At 42.8% G+C, this 17,768-nt stretch overlaps 1 protein-coding gene across 4 annotated transcripts in view; it reads left to right on the forward strand.

The window, feature by feature from the left end:
* The first annotated feature begins 2,239 nt into the window (after positions 1 to 2,239).
* Positions 2,240 to 17,768, forward strand: part of AGBL1 (AGBL carboxypeptidase 1) — a 786,993-nt gene continuing 771,464 nt past the window's right edge. For 3 of the 4 annotated variants that reach the window (XM_012438697.2, XM_064376229.1, XM_064376228.1), the window contains exon 1: positions 2,240 to 2,302. In XM_012438697.2, the coding sequence (XP_012294120.2) occupies positions 2,240 to 2,302 (63 nt within the window). Of the gene's footprint in view, positions 2,303 to 2,522; positions 2,636 to 17,768 lie in introns of those variants that run through there. The other variant, XM_012438698.2, reaches the window with a different exon arrangement.

Consider the following 17,768-nt stretch of genomic DNA (forward strand, 5'->3'; position numbering starts at 1 on the left):
TTTATACTTTTGCCTAAAGTAATCAGTCCACTAACAGAATGGGCTCTCATTAAGATAGAATTCAGGAGAGAGAAGATCGGATGGGGGTACTTCTGGGGCTTCCCCTAACTATGAGAGTGAAGAGAGTTCTTCTAGGCAGGGGAACAGGGTTTCTGGGGTCTCCACAGGGCTCTGTCGAGGCATAAGGAAGGAGAGTGCTGGAGGTGTGGTGGAGGGCTGACAGTAAGCTGGACCTGCATCCTAGATGTGTTAGAAAATTAGAGGGTGAAAACCAGCTCTTTGCTCCTTGTCTGGCATCCACGTGTATCCACCCGGCCAGGTGGGCAGTAACTTTCCAGAGGATGGAAGGGAGAGCAGCCAAGCTGGGCATGGGAGGCAGATGTATCACTAGAGAGAGAGGGAGGCCACTCCTTACCTTATCTCACAAGGGGTTTACTGAAAACCAGGTTCCTGGCACTATGCCGGGAAAAGCGTCATTAAGTAGAAGAGAGCAATCCCTTTACACATAGGGTTTTAATCTCACCTCTGCCCTATGCAATTCCAGGGAGCTGAACCAAGACACTCTTCAAAATGGAGACAATTTGTCTTCAATTCTAACGTCAGGGAGTGTGACCGAAAAACCTTTAGATCTCTCCTCAGAGGTCATTTTTATGACTTCTTGCTACTTTTATCTATAAACTATTTTTTAGGTCTATGATGGGAAAATAGTTTTGTTGTTTTCTTCCTGTCTTTTTCTTTTATCCTCCCGTCAAGAACCATGAAATAATCTCCCCTTAAGACAGTCACATGAGACGGTTCTGTCTTCCCTTGACCCTGGGCCTTAGAGGATCAGAGAGCACATGACCTGAAAAGTGTCACCCTCCCATAGAAATCCGCGGGGAATCTTTATTTCTATCCTCCTAGCACCAGAGGTCTTAGAAAGTGTAGAGAGATGGGGGTGGGGATAGATGGGGTCAACCCCACCCCCCAAGCTTCATAAATGCGAGCACTTAGAGTCAGTTCCCAAGATGAGAGCCTTCGTATTGAAAGCCATTAAATGAAAATTTCTTGAGAGCAGGAACTACATGAATTTGTCCTTGAATTGAGGGTTTGGCCAGGCCTGACCCCTGACTTGAGACTTCAGAACGCTTAGGTGAAGCAGGATCTGGAAATGCAAACTTTCTTCAGTCACCCGAGTGTGCTTGGTACCTGCCTGACGAATGCTTCTGATGCGCCCTCCCTAAACTCTGCATCGAGGTATTAGCTGGGAGCTCCCTCCCGTAGTGACCAAGGCTCTTCTCTAATACCTGACTGTGCTCTTGGTCAGAATCTCCACTGAGCTCAGCTGTCCAATTTCACACCATAAAGTATGCTTTCAACACAGTAAAGTTGTGCTTTGGGCTTGCTGGGTACTAATTTATTGGGTCAAACGTTGTCAGAATTGTTGAACACACAGGCAGTGTAATCAATATAGTTGAAATGGGAGATTCCCAGACTTTAATCCTCTGGTCCTTTTGTTAAATCTCCCAGGGATCTGGTTGAAATGCAGCGTGGGACACAGTGGTTCTGGGGAGGGTCCTAACAAGCTTCCAGGTGACTCTCTGCGCCAGACTTTGAGAAGCCAGCATTGAAGGATGTTGATATGGGGAGGAGGAGAAGCCAGTCACTACGGCTCTGCTCATACATCCCCAGCAGAAAACACAGAAAGGGATCATGGACTCTACATTGGTCTGAAGGAAACTCGCCCCATCCCTGAGGCTGAGGGCAGGGCTCTCAGCCCTCCATCACTTTGATTGAAGTATTTACAGCAGCAAGAGGCAGGATGGTGCAATGGTTAGTGCTTGTGCTCTGGTGCCAGCTTGCCTATTTGAGGCCTGACATGCACTCCTAAGCTCTGTGTTCTTGTGGCTTAACATTTTAGTGCCTCAGTTTTCTTACTTGTAAAACAGGGGCGGGCTAGTCCTAATAGCACTCACCTCTATAAGGTTGCTGTAAAAAATTAAAATATTATGTAAGGGACCTGGTCCATAGAAAATGTCATTATTTTCCTTTTCAGCTGGAGCTCCTGTTTCTAAGCCTGGGACCGACCTCAGGGGGCCCCGGGTTTCTGTGCCCTGAACTGCCACAGTTGTGCAAGCACTCGGGTCTCCTGTTACCCGGGAGCCGGCAACAGACCAAAATAAAGGGGTTGGGTGTGGGGGGCGGGTAGCAGGGCGGGCTGAGGGAGCCTCTAGAGGGAGTCTGAGCAGGCCAGCTGGGAATGCCTGTCAGCCATCCAGGGTGGCTTCTCCTTTGCTGTGCTCCTGCATGGGCCTGGAGGTGGGTGAGTGACTCATGCTGGTGCCCTCCCCACCCCTGCACCCAAATGCTCAGCCCTCCCCACAGCCAGGGCTCACCTAATCCCCACAGTGGGAGTCGGGGGGTATTCACGCCTGTGCCGAGGTCTAGGGTTGCACCGCGGTGACTTCACACTCAGCAGCATGTGCAGCTGAGGCCTCTGTGCAGCCGTCTCCTGCAAGGCGGGCAGCGAGGTCAGCTTGGCAGCCGCCGCCTCTCCAGCCTGGATCTGGCCGCAGGCAGCGGTTCCCTAGGACCCAAGGAAAGGATGGCCGAACAAGAAACTAGTGGGCTACAGGTCCTGCTGCACACGCTTCAGGTAGGAAAGGGTAGTGTGGGTTCAGAACCCCGCCGGCTGGGTCTTTGCCTGGGCTGGCCTGCCTGGGAGCTGGGCACACAGTCCCCTTTGGCAATCACTGGCCCAGTTTGCTAACAGCAACAGAGCAGGAGTCGGCTCTCACCTTGAAACTGACCTGAGTGATGCTATGGAGTTCAAATATTAAACATGACGATGTTGATGATTGTTCTGCTTAAATTATTGATCCTGGTGGGATCAGAGGCTCTGGGTAAAAGATTCATGTTTGCTAGAGATGGGGAAGGTGGAGAAAAAGCCTGTTTGGGAAATGAAGGAGGTCTGTTAAGCTCTTTCTGAACAAGGCTGGAGACCTGCTGAGGGCATGTAGAGCTGACTGGGAGGACAGGGTAGCTGAGGAGAGGACCCTTCTGGGCTTCTCCTGCTAAATGGCTATCTTACTGGGCTTCCAAATTGTAGTTATGTCAGAATGCCCTGGGATGCTGATGATTGGTGCATATTCTCAGGCAGGGTCCGACTGGAAGGTGTTTGAATCACGTAGGGCAGTAGCCTGGGAATGTGTCTTCTCCCTGGGGGAAGCTGTTCAGTCCTGATTTTGAGAATGCTTGTTCTAGAGCAGTGGTTTGCCAACTTGTCTGCACATTAGAATCACCTGGAGAGGGCCACAAAATACTCATGCTTGGGACTCACCCCCAAAGATACGGATTTAACCGGTCTAGGGATCAATCTAAGCATTAGATTTTGAAAACTCCCTGGGGGTCTCCATGTAGATCATGTAGATTTAAGGTTGAGAACCACGACTGTCTATGCTTGCATTTAGCTGGATTTGGAGGATGCTGGTGTTCAAAGAGGCCCAAGGGGTCTTCTACCTCAGGAGTTTAAGCTTGAAGTTCATGGAAGGGGTCACAACATGGTGGGCTTGAGGGAGTCCATGCCCCATTTAGAATGTAAACATCTTGTTCTTATTTTGCTTTTTCTCTGCTGAGAAAAATGTTCTTAATTTTTCTCCAATTTTTTTTTTTTTTTTTAGACAGAGTCTTGCTCTGACCCCAGGCCGGAGTGCAATGGCGCAATCTCAGCTCACTGCAACCTTTGCCTCCTGGGTTCAAGCAATTCTCCTGCGTCAGCCTCCCAAGTGGCTGGGATTATAGGCTGTCATCACCACGCCCAGCTAATATTTTGTATTTTTAGTGGAGACGGGTTTTACCATGTTGGCCAGACTGGTTTTGAACTCCTGACCTCAGGTAATCCACCCACCACTGCCTCCCAAAGTGCTGGGATGACAGGCGTGAGCCACCGTGCCTGGCCATTTTTCTCTTGATTCTTAGGAAGATCTGTATTCCTGAAAGTTTAAGAACCAATAAATCCAACCCTCAGGTGTGCATATAAGGAAACTGAATCTCAGAAGTGAAATAGGCTCCTTGATGTCATACGGCTACTTAGTAGCAGAACTGGGACTTCAGTATTCATTTGACTTGGCGTCCTTTGACTCATTCTATCTGAGGCACGCAAGGCGAGAATGTATCTGGCCAGGGGTGTTGGAGGCAGGAGTGGACTTCAAAACAAATTTGCAAAATAAATCCAAGGATTTATTTTTATCTGGCTAGATTTATTTGATTTAATAACCAGGTATAATAAGCTGACATTCTGAGAGTCCTTCTAATTTCTGAATACTTATATGGAGATCTTGATTAACTGTGATTCAAACAACTTAAAAGTGTCGCGTTGACAGAATTTTCCTTGCACTAGCTGTCTAGGAAAGAGGGAAAATAATAAATTGGTATTAGGGGTTCAGTAAAAATGGGTGTCCTGTAGCTGGCCTCGAAGTCACTTCAGGTTGAGCTCAATTGCCTGCATTCCCACCAGTGAGAATTGATAATTGATGTTTAGCATGATCACCCCAGGGCACTGCAAGATTCTCAATTATCAAAGAAAGATTTAATTATGTTCACTAGACTCTACTTGGTTCCCAATTAACCAGAACATTATGATAGCAGGAGCATGCTTCCTGTGTATACTTCAGATGATCAGAGTTTGGTTTAGAATTGACGTGGGTTCCTGGCCCGGCCCACACCGAGTGCTTCCATGAGCCCTGTTTCTATCTATGGTAGAAGTCAGAACTCTGAAACACATTTGAAAAAAGAGAACCCAGAACCTACATTCTGTGGAATGATCTTTCATGATGGATTTGATGTCCTCTCCCATAAACTAGGTGAGCCCTCATTGTTTTCGAGAAGGGTTAGCTGAAGCTGTCTCAGTTGGGGATCCCAAAGATCTTACCGATTCAAACCAGTGTGTCTCTCCTTGTGCACAGAGGTGACAGAAGGCTTTGAATTGCTTCTCAAACCTTCGGGGAAACCAGTGAATAGGTTCAAACCGCATGCGAGCTTAGGTCTCAGTTCCCGTCTTTTAGGAGTGCCCCAAAAGATTGCCAAGGGAAGGAAGAAAGAGATTGGAGGGCCAGGAAAAGCCATCGCAAGCATAACAGAATATCCCCGTGCTGTGTTTGTGGAGGTCTCCCTACGTGAGCACATCACCATTTCTGACTCTTTAGGGGCATAAAAGAAACCGGGCCACTACGAAACATCAGTTTTCTGCCTGTTAACCTTTTCCTGCACACATGAGGAAGGGGAAAGTAGTTCTTCCTACCACAATTTAAAAACAGCTTTTTTATCTCTGTCCTGAAGGTCTGAGGATCTGATTTCTACCCAGACATGTTCCAGCTTCCTGGCCTTTACAGCGTGGGTGTGAGGCAGAGAATCAGACGGACTGATGTGGGTCTGAGTGAGGAGGGAGGCAGGCAGCCCACGGCACAGGTGTTGGAGGCAGAAAGGACTGGATCCAGGCCCTTTTCTGGCACTTACTGGCTGTTTATCCTTACGAAAGTCCCTCGACCTCTCTGAGCCTCCATGGATGTATTCTGTGAAAGAAGGGCCATAAAAAAACGTTCCTCAGCACTTTGTGTGAGGATTAAGAGAATACATTTGAAAAGCACTTGTCAACTCTAAATGGCTGTTCAAATGACTGTGGTTTTATGATTTCCCTAGTGGAGTATGCAGTGGAGAGGCTGGGAACGCTTGCCTACACTTTTCATCAACCTGCCTTGCTTTTTTCCTGGGTGGACTCCAATATACTTGGAAAAAAAAGAGGTGTCTCATTTGTCCCGCTCTCATCTCTCCATGTGGTTTGAGCTAATGGAGAAGATGGGGAACTGCCAGGATTGCAGGATGTGGGCTCCCTGCCAGCTCTGATGCTGCGAGCTCTCACCCAGCAGTGTCCCACAAAATGCCAGTTAAGTACCTTTATTGAAAGATGAAAAATGTATAATTATTCGGTCAGCTTTGGCACACTCTACGTTGTGATATGGGCACATTTTTGCCATTTGCATTTGTACTTTATTATTTTATGTGATAGCTGCTTAGATCAAACCCAGGTCTACATCTTTGCCAAAATGTGCATAGTTAACTTTTTTTCTCAACTTGAGCTCCAAGAACAACACATCCATAATGGATTATGAATGATGCTGCAGGATGTGGGGCTTCCTGTCTTGAGTGAGCATGGAACTTAGATACCCTTGGCTGGGGTGACCAGTCCACTTTTCTCCCTTGGACTTGATCCTTCAGGGATTATTTCCAAGATAACAGGTGACTTTAGCTTCTGGGCTGCAAATAGAGAAAGGGTAGAAAAATGATGACTGATATGTTTCATTCATAGCACTTGGGACTTTTGCTTCCAAAACATGTGTCTGAAATTTTCCCTTGTAGAACTCTCCATGGGGGACATGGGAACATCCATCTATTGTATCCATAGGCCAGGTGGAAAGGAAACTGAGCTTTTCCCTTGGACTTAAACAGAAGGATTTGGACAAATCAAGGGAAGAACTTTCCTTTTGGTAGCGAACACTGTGTAGATTTTCCAAAGTTTCCTGGGAAGTTTGAGGCTTTCTGGGTTTGTGGGAGATGTCTGCTTCAACCACAACTCAAACATAAAAACAAACTGAAAACTGTCTTAATTTCAGGCATTAATAGAAGCAAAGAAAGAGGAAATCCTATGAGGATGGGTGCCAAATGGACAAGGAACAAAACTGGCGAGAAATTACATCTGTCAGAGCCTAAGGAATGGCTTTGTGACAATCAGCCTGGGCAGGGAAGGGGTGATGACGGTGCATAGGCATATGCTGAGCTGTAAGTGGGAGAAACCTTCATTTGGTATTTTGTTTTTCAAGACCTCATTACTTTCATAGCTTCTTAAATTTCTTGGAATTAGAGATTGGAGAAAATGAACAATTATTAAGGGTCTACCTGTGCCAGGCTTTTACCTCCATTACCTAACTTTCCTCCCTCTGTCACCTGTGAGGGAGGCGTGGTTGTTCTACTGTCTTATAGAGGACACTGATGGTCAAGGAAAGGGTAAGCTGCTCAAGGCTTAAGGACAGAAACTTAGTAAATCCTCAGATAAGAGATGTGAGGCAGGTTTTGTTCCCCTAAAGCCTTTTCACTGGTTTATGTTGCTTAAGTTACGTACAGAATACTCTTTTTTTGGGGGGTATTGCCTTCATCTGATAAACCTGACAGTTGGGGGAAATATGAATTTTCTACACTACAGGAAGCCTTATTTAGAATTGAAGTCATCTTCCACATTCTTATTTGGTGTAGGGGCAAGGAACTCCTAATGAAGGAAGGTAATACTTTGGATTTGAGTCAACTGAATGTTTTCAATACTCCTCTATCCATTCATGTATTCACTCATCCACCTATTCATTCACCCATTCATCAATTGATCCATCCATCCCATTCACATGTTCATCCACCTGTTCATTTACCCATTCATCAATTGATCCATCCATCTCATTCACATGTTCATCCACCCATCCATCTATCCATTCATCCACCTAGATATAGCTTTCTATGTGCTGGAAGAGATGTGTAAAAATGAGAATTATAACACCTACTTATAGGGTTTTTATAAGTTTAGAGAAAATTTATGGAAAGAAGTAAGCACATTGGTACATACCCAATAACTTGGAGCACTTATTGTAATGAAATGCAGTCACACCGCCCTCATGAAAATGCAGCATAGGAGCTAGGAGGAAGAAACAAAATTATTCGTAAAGCAAGTTTGCGTGCGGTCAATGCCATGGTAAAGGTAAACATCAACAGAAAATTTTCTGGAAGTTGGGGAAGAAACTTTTCCTGGTTAGGGATTCAGGGAAGGCCTTGGAAAATGGGTCTGATTTCAGCAGGGGGAGGTACATTTATCAGGATGAGGAGGGTGCCTAGTGATCTTCCCCCGTGAGGGTGGGATTTGCCATGGCATGGAGTTTGATTTAAAATGACAGTTCATGAAGGGGAGGAAATGAGATGGAGATGGAAGTTTGGCCAAATGCTGGAGGGTCTTGAGTGGCAAGCATCCGGTCCAGCCATGCCCTTGGTAATGGCTGCCTATCCCTGCATGTGAGTGGTGAAGCTGCAGGACATGCAGCCAAGGTGATAATTGCAGAGCTCTTTGGACTGGGAACATTCGACATGGCTGCAGCACTGTTTTTTCTTATCACGTAATGTGATCTGTCCTCATTCCCCATTCTCCACCAGGCTTTTGTCACTGGACTTCTTCCTATGCCTGTTCCTAACTCTTAGTTCCAACCTTCAGCCGCTCCTGTCACTTACCTCGTCCTTGTATCTCACCTCATTCTGAGTCTTTCTAACCCTAGGAGGAAGGGCTGGGATGAACTGAGGCTCAGGGACTGGGGCAGGAGAACTGTTCTAAAACACTTGTTTTTTTTTTTTTTTAAATTATTGTTTTTAATTTGGAAGAAACATAAGTTATTTTAGGGGCAGCATTCAAATGTCCTTGCATCAAAGCAGCTCTGACAGCATGGCTGAATTAACCAGAGTTGAGTCAAGAAGTCTCATCCCCACTCTCGAATTGGGAGCAGTTGGCATTTTCATCTTCTGAGCCCAGATTTTGGATCTGTTTCCCTGAACACCCACCTCTGCAAGGCAGGGGGTGAAGGACAGGGGCCAGTGGGGCTTTGAGGTGTAATTGGAGATTTGGCATTGCTGCTGATATGCTGAGGGAAATGGCCAGCAGAAACCCATGCCCACAGCAGAAATCCGTCACTTGGCAACATTTTCTCCACAATTTACTCCGTTTCTAAAACTGGAACTGATCTTTTGAAAACCAAACACAGCCTCAGTTCCAGCCCTGGGAGTTGGGGAAGAGAACTTGCTCTGGATTATCAATTACTGTATCTGCAATTGTGGGACAGGCAGCTATGAATCAAACAGCCTGGGCACCTCTTCGTATTTCAGCAATGAGTGTATGGAAATTCATCCTCCTGGGTGTGAGTCCCATCTCCTTTCGCCAGGCCTGAAATAAAGAAAGTGGAGGGTTTGTGGGGTCTGTGCTTTTTCACTGAGCAAAGACTACATGGTTCCTTCAAAGCCATAGATCTACAAATCAGGTTTTTGTTAGAGGAAAGGTGATAAGAGACAAGAGAGCAGTCAAGGTCAAGAGCCAGGAACAAAAAAATGAATATAAAGGAGGGCGTGAAAGAAAACAGAACGGCCAAGAGCGTGGGCTCAGTATGTCTCCCTTCCTCTTTCCCTCCCTCCTTTCCTTCTTTTCTCTCTCCGTTCTTTCTGTTTTTTGGTAACTTTTTACAAACTGAATATATCTGTGTAACTAGAACCCAGGTGAAGTAGCAGTACACTCTGAGCATCCCAGCAGGGCCCCTCACTCCCACTTCCCGGGAGTAACACGCAGTAACGTGGAGGAATCGCACAAAGTTAAGCAAATAACTTAAGTTGCTTAAATTTGTGCAGATAACTTAAGTTGCTTAACTTTGTGCTATTTTCCTCCATATAGCCCTATGTTGTTGTAGATGGTTCATTCTCATTGGTCAATAGCATGCCATCGTGTGAATATACCACAATTTCTATGTCCATTCTGGAGTTGGTGGTATTTGGGGCAGTTTCCGATTTGGAGTTATAACAAAATAGTGCTGCTTTGCACATTCTATTATCTGTCTTTGCAAACAACTGTATGCATGTCTGTCGAGTATATGTCTAGGAGTGAAGTTGTGGGATGTTAGGGTGCACATATGTTCAGCTTTATAGATAACAACAAATGGTTTTCAAGAATGGTAGCTCCAAAACAAACATCTATTAGCCACATGGGTGCCATTAGCTAGTGAAAGCACTGGATGTTCCAGATCTTGCCAAAACTTGCTTAACACATATTTGTTAGTTGAAAGTGATTTGAGATGCTTTGCATCAAAGGATTACTCATAACATTTATGTCTTGTGTGTTCAGTTCCGCTTCTTGGTCCTTTTTATAACACTTAAAATAATAACTAACATTTATGAAACAGCTTGTGCAAGTCAGGAGCTATGCAGAGTTTTTCACATGTATCATCTAATTTAATCTTTTTTTATTCTTTGAGACAGAGTCACTCTCTCACCCAGGCTGGAGTGCAGTGGCACAGTCCTGGGTCACTGCAACCTCTGCTTCCCAGGTTCAAGGGATTACCCTGCCTCAGCTACTTGGGAGTAGCTGGGATTACAGGCATGCACCACCATGCCTAGCTAATTTTTGTATTTTTAGTAGAGACAGGGTTTTACCGTGTTGGCTAGAGCTGGTCTCGAACTCCTGATCACAAGTGATCTGCCCTTCTCAGCCTCCCAAAGTGCTGGGATTGCAGGCATGAGCCCATTTAATCTTTCCAACAATCCTGTGAGGCAGTTAATATTATTCTCATTTTAAAGCTTTCAAATGGAAGATTGGAGAGGTTACTGAATTTTCCATGATCACAGAGTGAACAAGTGGCATAGCTGGAATTTTAGCAGCGGGAATCTCAATCATACCAGCACAAGTGCCCTCACCAGGTACATTAACTTTCTGAGGAAAAGGGGGGCCATTTAGAAGACTGTCAATAGATTTCCCCAGGTGTAGGTGTCTTCTAGGGAAGATGGAAACCCTCACCTAGCTCAGCCGGCCAGGACAGTAGCTGTCTCCACAGGCTGGGAGGACTGGCTCACAGGGTGCAGAACAGGTGCCCAGAACACGGATCAGCAAACTCTTGCAAAGGGCCAGTGGCAAGTTTTAAGGCTTTGTCAGCCATACATGGGATCCCTGTTGCAACTGCTCAACCCTGCCACTGCAGCTGTAGACAATATACAAATGAATGGGTATGTCTGTGTTCCAGTGGAAGTTTATTTAGAAAACAGGCAGTGGGTTAGATTTGGCCCACAGGCCATAGTTTGTTGCCCCTGGTCTGAGGGCCTTTGAATCACAAGCCTGGTATAAGGGTGGGAGATGGGGTGGAAAGATAATGAATGGAGCACCGGGGGCTAATTGCTGTGGCAAACTGCCAGGTGGGAACTTACCTCTCTGTGGTGGATGCTCTCCACTCCCAGGCTACCCTTCTTGTAAAAGCAACAGATCAAACCATGCCTCTGGGGACAAGTCTTGGAGAACCAGAGCGTCATCTCCCGAGTCTCCTGCTACCACCACAGCTTGTCTGGCTATCAGTGGAGAAAGCGCCTGTATCCATTAGCCCTCGGGGGTGGGCTTTCAGGTTATTTCAGCAGCACTGATGTGTGATGGGTGACTATTCTGTAGATAATGGTCTACATTCAACAGCACTAGAATCCCAAGATAAAACCAGCACTTCTCGAACTGGATTCCAAAGAACACTAGTGTTTCCTGGAATGCCAATGGGTGTTCCATTCAAAAAAGTTGTGGGGACAGATGGAGTTGAAATGTCAGGATAAATAAATTTACTATATTTCTTTACTGAAAAATCTTCATTTAAAAAAAATTCTTTAAAGACACTCATGTCTTTCAATTCTCAGTTTAAATACCTTTTACTCAGAGAGGATTTCTGTGATAGCCCGATTAGTTACCGGGTCACTGTATGCCCCACCTCTCTCATTTACCTGTCTGTGTGTTCCCTAATATTTGTTTTTGTGCTTCTTTTCTTCTTCCATCATAGTTGATGTCTTATCTGTCTTGCTTACTCTTTTTCCATACTACTGTTATAAGTAAAATTTCGGTGCCACAAAAGAAATAGCACTGGAAGATAAATCCTCTCAGCAAGGCGGTTTACTTGTATAGAAGGGTGCGGTGTATGGATGGAGCAATGGTGGCCGCATGCTTGGACGAGGAGGGAAGGGGTCCCTATGCCTGACAGGGGTCGTCCCTACTGCTGTGTCGTTTCTCTATTGGCTAGGGTTAGACCTCGCAAGCTAGACTGATCCCCACTGGTTATTATAAAAAGAGCAGTTGTCCGAGCTGGAGTGGCAGGGTGGGTGTTTTTGTGGGAAGGATGGTTACAGGAGGGTCAGAGCAGGTAGCCAGGGGTGATCGAGGTCAAAGAAGGTGACTGGAGCAGGTGACCGGGATGAGTCAGGATGGAGCTGGGAGCTGGGGGAACAGATGTGAACTACTGATTAGAAGTGGTGGAGAAGGTCGTTTACTGAAATTACAAGGAAGTGAAACTTTAAAATAGAGAATTAAAGAATAGGAGGGCTGAGCATACTGACATACTGATGCCTTGAAGAGAAACTTGGGGTTCACTCTAACACTACCTAAAGCACTGTCTGGTACATGCGAGGTGCTCAATAAATATTTGTTGATTGACAAATAAAATGAATGTGTATGGTATATTAATAAGTTGGAGACATAATATATGGTATTTCTAAATTATCTTGGAAATCAGATAAAATTTTTTTGGCAAAACCCACTGGTATTTCACAGGACATTAGGAGTCCACGGAACACATTTGGCAGGTAATGGTTTCAGATCGATGCCACGTTATATCTCCGCTGGCTTGTGAGTGTTAATTTTCTCTTGGTTTGGAAACTGGTTTCAGCATGTTATAACTGTTCTGATGTGAGTGGATTTGAAGTTAGGTCTGTCGGAAACCTAGGGACATTCCTCCGGTTGGTTTATGCCACTAGCTAATGACCCTATAAGTGGTTTGGAGGCCTTGTGTTGATATGAATTCTGGTCCTTACTTGATTGGGATAAAATGATATAAGCAATAGATGCAGAGGTTTACAACGGGGTTATTTCTAGAGGCTCAAGAGAGCCATTCTGATTCTGATCAGAAGGCCATATGGTGATAAGGATCGCTTTAGCTTCAGGTTTCACATTAAAGGCAGGGTCAGGTTTCACAGTCACGGTATCTGATGAAGCTTTTCCTAGGGGACTTGGAGAAAAGCCGCTTCTCCAATGAATGGTCAGCAATGAATTCTCCCCTCACCCTTTCCCCCACCAATTCCCCCAAAACAATGTATGTTAACATTTCTAATCTCCAGATCCCACCAGTCAGTGCTAGCTCAATACCCCACAGTTTTGACCCAGAGCATCCACATCCTAGCCCTCGAAAGACAATTAAGCCAGCCAGTCCTGAAGATAATGCAGACACCTTTTACTTTTCATATTTAGATTAAGAGCAAATGCCACTTTCTCCTTGACTTTAATTGCACCAACCTAATATGTTCTTAAGGAAAAAAAAAAGTCCTGAATGACAATTAAATTTTTGCACTGCAGATGAGATTAAGATGATGATAATATTGGAAGAAAAATGAGTATTAAAATTCAAGAAGTGTTTTTGTCAAGAACCCCTCACATTTGTCAAGGACTTACTGTGTACCAGGAAATAGTCTAAGCATTTTTCCTGTCTTCTCTTATGTAACCTCACAACAATCCTGTGAGGTATATATGGCTATTTTTTCCCATTTTACAGATAACGCCAGGCGTTTGCTTAAGCTCTTGCAGTCTTTAAGTGGCAGTCACAATTTAAACACTGGCAGTCTGACTCCAGATTCCATTCCATTCCATTCACCAGTCCACGACATCCCTTTTGTGTTTGCCTGTCTTTTCTCCACTAAACATATTTTTCTGTAAAGGTAATAATACCAGTTCATTATTTGTAAAAAAATTTAATTAATATGCAGATATAAATTATAGGGAGGAAAAATCCACCCCATTAAATTCTGCTTCCTAAGACTACTTCACAATCACTTGCTAAGTATTCTTCTAAATATTTATATACATATAGCAATGAGATTTTTCTATAATTATATACCTGTATCTTCAATTTGCTTTTCCTACATCCGAGGTACTTGAACATTTTTTATGCCAACACATGTAGCCAGCTCTATCTTGGGTGATAGTTATATAGTTTTTTTAGTTCATGTTGTGCTGTAATTTAAATAAATAGAAGTGTGTTTTTTTCTGGCATTTCACTTGAGCTTCACTTTGTTTATGCTCTTTATTTTTTGATATTGCATATGTTACTTTTTAATACTGAACTTTATCAAACTTTTCTTTAATGGATTATTTTTGCTGCAAGGCTTTCCCCCCGCTGATCTAACTCTTATACTTAATGATGTTTGAGTTTCATACCACATCATTTCCTTTTCCTTCTATCTTGTTTCTTTCCTAGAGCCTCTCTGCCATACCATTCTTCACTTGCTTGTGCCAATAGTTAACCCATTTATAGCTTTAAAATTTCTTTTACTGGAAAACCTCATTTCTCTGCTACCCAATAGAGCTCTACGTGATAACATTTGAAAGTTTGAAATTTGATACACATATTTATTTAAATTAACATATATAGGCTTCTTAGCTGGGCTCCAGGAGGGCCAAAGTTGATTTTGGGTACTGCCACTGATTTTCTGGTTGACTTGGATCCTATGGGTCAGATCTTCTCTGTGTTGACATCAGTGCTAGGAGATTTGTCTAGTAATCTCATCTGTTTTTTTGACAATATTACTCTCTTGTTACTGTTCATATGTTTATTAAATGTCTCCCTGTGCCAGATGCTGTACTAAATGCTGGCTGGAAAGTTTTTCAGAATTTTATCAGTAGACACTTTTCTACTGAAATTCTTTCAAATGCTAATGTCTGATGTCAGGAAGAAAGAGATCCGAAATGCTGTGGTCACTCTTGATGCCCTTTGCTCTATGACCCTCTATTCTGTGGTGACCAACTGAGAACACAGTAGCATCATTACTCCAAGTCTCTTGGGGAAGATCAGAATGCTCAGTAAACATGTAACATGTTTAGCTATGCCTATGCATTTCTATCTGCCTATGCAGTCATGCCTAGGCCTATGCATTTGTCAGTTCACACACTACAGGGCAGTGAGTCATAAGCTTTTAGCTTTGTTTTTGTTTTTTTTTTAACCCCACAGATTCCCTTTGAAACTTAAAGATACTTTCTCCAGATAGATATCCATAAAAACCTGTGAACAATTCAGGGCAATAAGCCACTTAAACACTACTTGGGTTTTGTCTTAGGGAATGAAGCTCTTAAAGGTCAGAATGATACAGCAACTTCCAGTAAAGTAAATCTCACATTTATTTTCCCAGTTGTGATATATCGCTAATAAATCTGTACTGGACACAATATTCTTCCTGTATCCACATCCCAACTTGGTCTTGAACATCTTTCATACTTGATCTATACTCGTGAAAGTCATAATTGCCTTTGATGGATCAACTAAAATGTTACTTTTCATAAAAAGCCTTTTCTGACAATCTAAGTAGATGGTATATCTCCCTTCTCCAAAGTTGCACCCAAGCATTTGTACCTCTCTGGAATCATCTATGATTTACTTGGTTATAAAAATCGTTGTCCTTAATCTATTCGACAAACCTTTACTAGGCATTGAGAACCTCAAAATGAATATAACATGGTTCTTGTCCTTCCAGAGATGAAGAATCAGATATACATTTGAGAGTCTCCTGAAAATGAGAAGCCCTCTCCCTAGATAAGCATACATATGCACTTAAACTAAACATTTGAATCTCAGAAGATTTGTCCACAGTTGGATTGAGAACTTACGCCTTGTGGTTGCTTGAGTAAAAATATGAACATATAATTATAAATTATTATTATAAATGAAGAGGTAGCAATGTTCCCAGTGTATTTTTTAAAGAAAGGGGATCTCAGTTGATCTCTAATCGTCCATGAACCTCTGCCTTTGAATAATGGTAGATTAGATATTTCAGACCAACTGTTGAACTTTAGATAATTAAAAATATGGATAAAATATAAATACTTATTCTAAAAAAATGAGTGTTCAAATGATATAATGAGCTTGTAATGGATTGAAGTCAAGAGAGGCGAGAAACTCAGAGAAAAGAGAAAAACTCTGGTACTTTTGCCTTGGTCTTAGTCTATTTTGTACTGCTGTAACACATTACCAAAAACTAGACAATTTATAATGGACAGAAACTTATTGGCTCATAGTTCTAGAGCCTGGGAAGTCCAAAATCAAGGGGCTGGCATCTGACTGGAGCTTCCTGCTGCATCATGACATGGTAGAAGGCATCACATGATGGAAAGCCAAAGAGAGGGTGAGAGAGAGCAAGAGGGGGTCAAATTTATCATTTTCTAAGAAATCCACTCCTGAGATAATAAACCTACTCCCAATAATGGCATTAATTCATTCATGAGAGAAGAAACCTCATTGCCTAGTTATCTCTTAAAGGTTCTACCCTTCTATCCCTTAATATAGTTGTATTAGGGATTAAGTTTCTAACACATGGCTTTTGGGGAACACATTCAAATAATGTGTAAATGCTTTGGAAGCATTTACTGTTTTGGAAGTTGTGGCTGGAAAGGTTGAATTGTACATTCGGTGACCTCGCTCATCTAGGAGAACAAGATCAGTATAGAGCGTTCCAAGAATGGAGACCCTGGTGATCCACTCCCCGCGTTAGGGCTGAGACCTGAAGGACTGCTGTCTAGAAGTAAAAGTGAACCATATACAAGCTAGTCTTCACATAGAGCCATTCTTCAACTCTTCTGGTTGACCCAGAAAATTTTAAGACTTGAAAAGGTAGTCTCAGATTCTTTAAAATCCTAAGTACCTGCTAGTTGCTAATTAAAAACATCATTGGTGGAAGAAAATGTCCTATGAGGCCCTATACTAATTTTACAAATAATTTAAAAATCAGGCATTAGAGGGAGGTAAGCTAATATGGGTAAACACCAGAAGAAATAACAGATGACAGAATTAGTTCCACCGGTACCCCAGAAACTGAAATTACTGGACATAGAATGTAAGAGAACTTTGGTTACTGTGGTCAAAGAGATAGAAACCAAGTTTGGAATTTTTGACAGTGAACTATAATCTACAAGAAGTGATACAGTAGATCTGAAGAGGAACTATTAATCAGTAGAAGTTCTTGAACTAAAAAATAAAAGAACCAAAACAAACAGCTCAATAGATGGGTTTAACTGCAGATTAGACTTGGCCAAAGAAGAATTGAAAATCAGGCCAGAAGAGACTATACAGAATGAAGCAGAGAAAGTCAAAATAATCGAACGTGCTGAAGGGCAGGCAAGATACATGGAGTGAGAAGGTTGGACGTACATTTAATTGGAGTTCTGGATGGAGAGGAGAGAATGAGGCAGCAACAGTATTTGAAGAGATGAGATAGTCTCAGCCCTTCATTATACTGATGATATTCTGTGATAATAGCAATAGCATCTTACTGAAGTCTATATTCCCTGAAATATAGCCTTTATTAAGTGTCTGTTGAATTTGTTAGGTGAGGAAACATTCTATAGTGTTCTATTCTAGTTTTATATCTTTGAAATTATATCAAAAGTTCTTTCAAAGTGGTATGCTCTTTAAAATAATATTAGACAATGTGAACTACTGTCTGATGTGGATGTGTGTTCAAATATTTGAATCTCTGTATTTGTGGTTGTCACCTCAAAAATTAGAGCAAAATCTAAAATTGACACTATAGATTAAATTTAAGCTCTCTCTTATGATTAATTTTTGACCAAAAATCCCCTTAAACTCATATATGTTATCTATGATAATACTCTATTTGAGTTCTTATAATGTAAGTTTTATAGCAGCCTTTGGCATTGAGTCAAATATTCTAATCTGGTCACAGGTAATTAAAACATTAATATTTACTTTTTCCTTGTCTTCTTTAATTACATGGTATTTTGATAACTTTATATTTTAATTTGAAATAGAGAAGAAAAATGATGTTTTATAGCTTCCTTGGGAAACAGCTTCTGAGACAAAGATTTGCATACAGGAACTTTATTGGGCGAGTGCCTGGATCCACACGTGGGATAATGGAGGAAGTAGGATTGG

This window comes from Aotus nancymaae, unplaced genomic scaffold, assembly GCF_030222135.1.
Source record: "Aotus nancymaae isolate 86718 unplaced genomic scaffold, 86718_ANA_hifiasm-v0.15.2.pri h1tg000014l, whole genome shotgun sequence".
In the NCBI taxonomy this organism is placed as follows: domain Eukaryota; kingdom Metazoa; phylum Chordata; class Mammalia; order Primates; family Aotidae; genus Aotus; species Aotus nancymaae.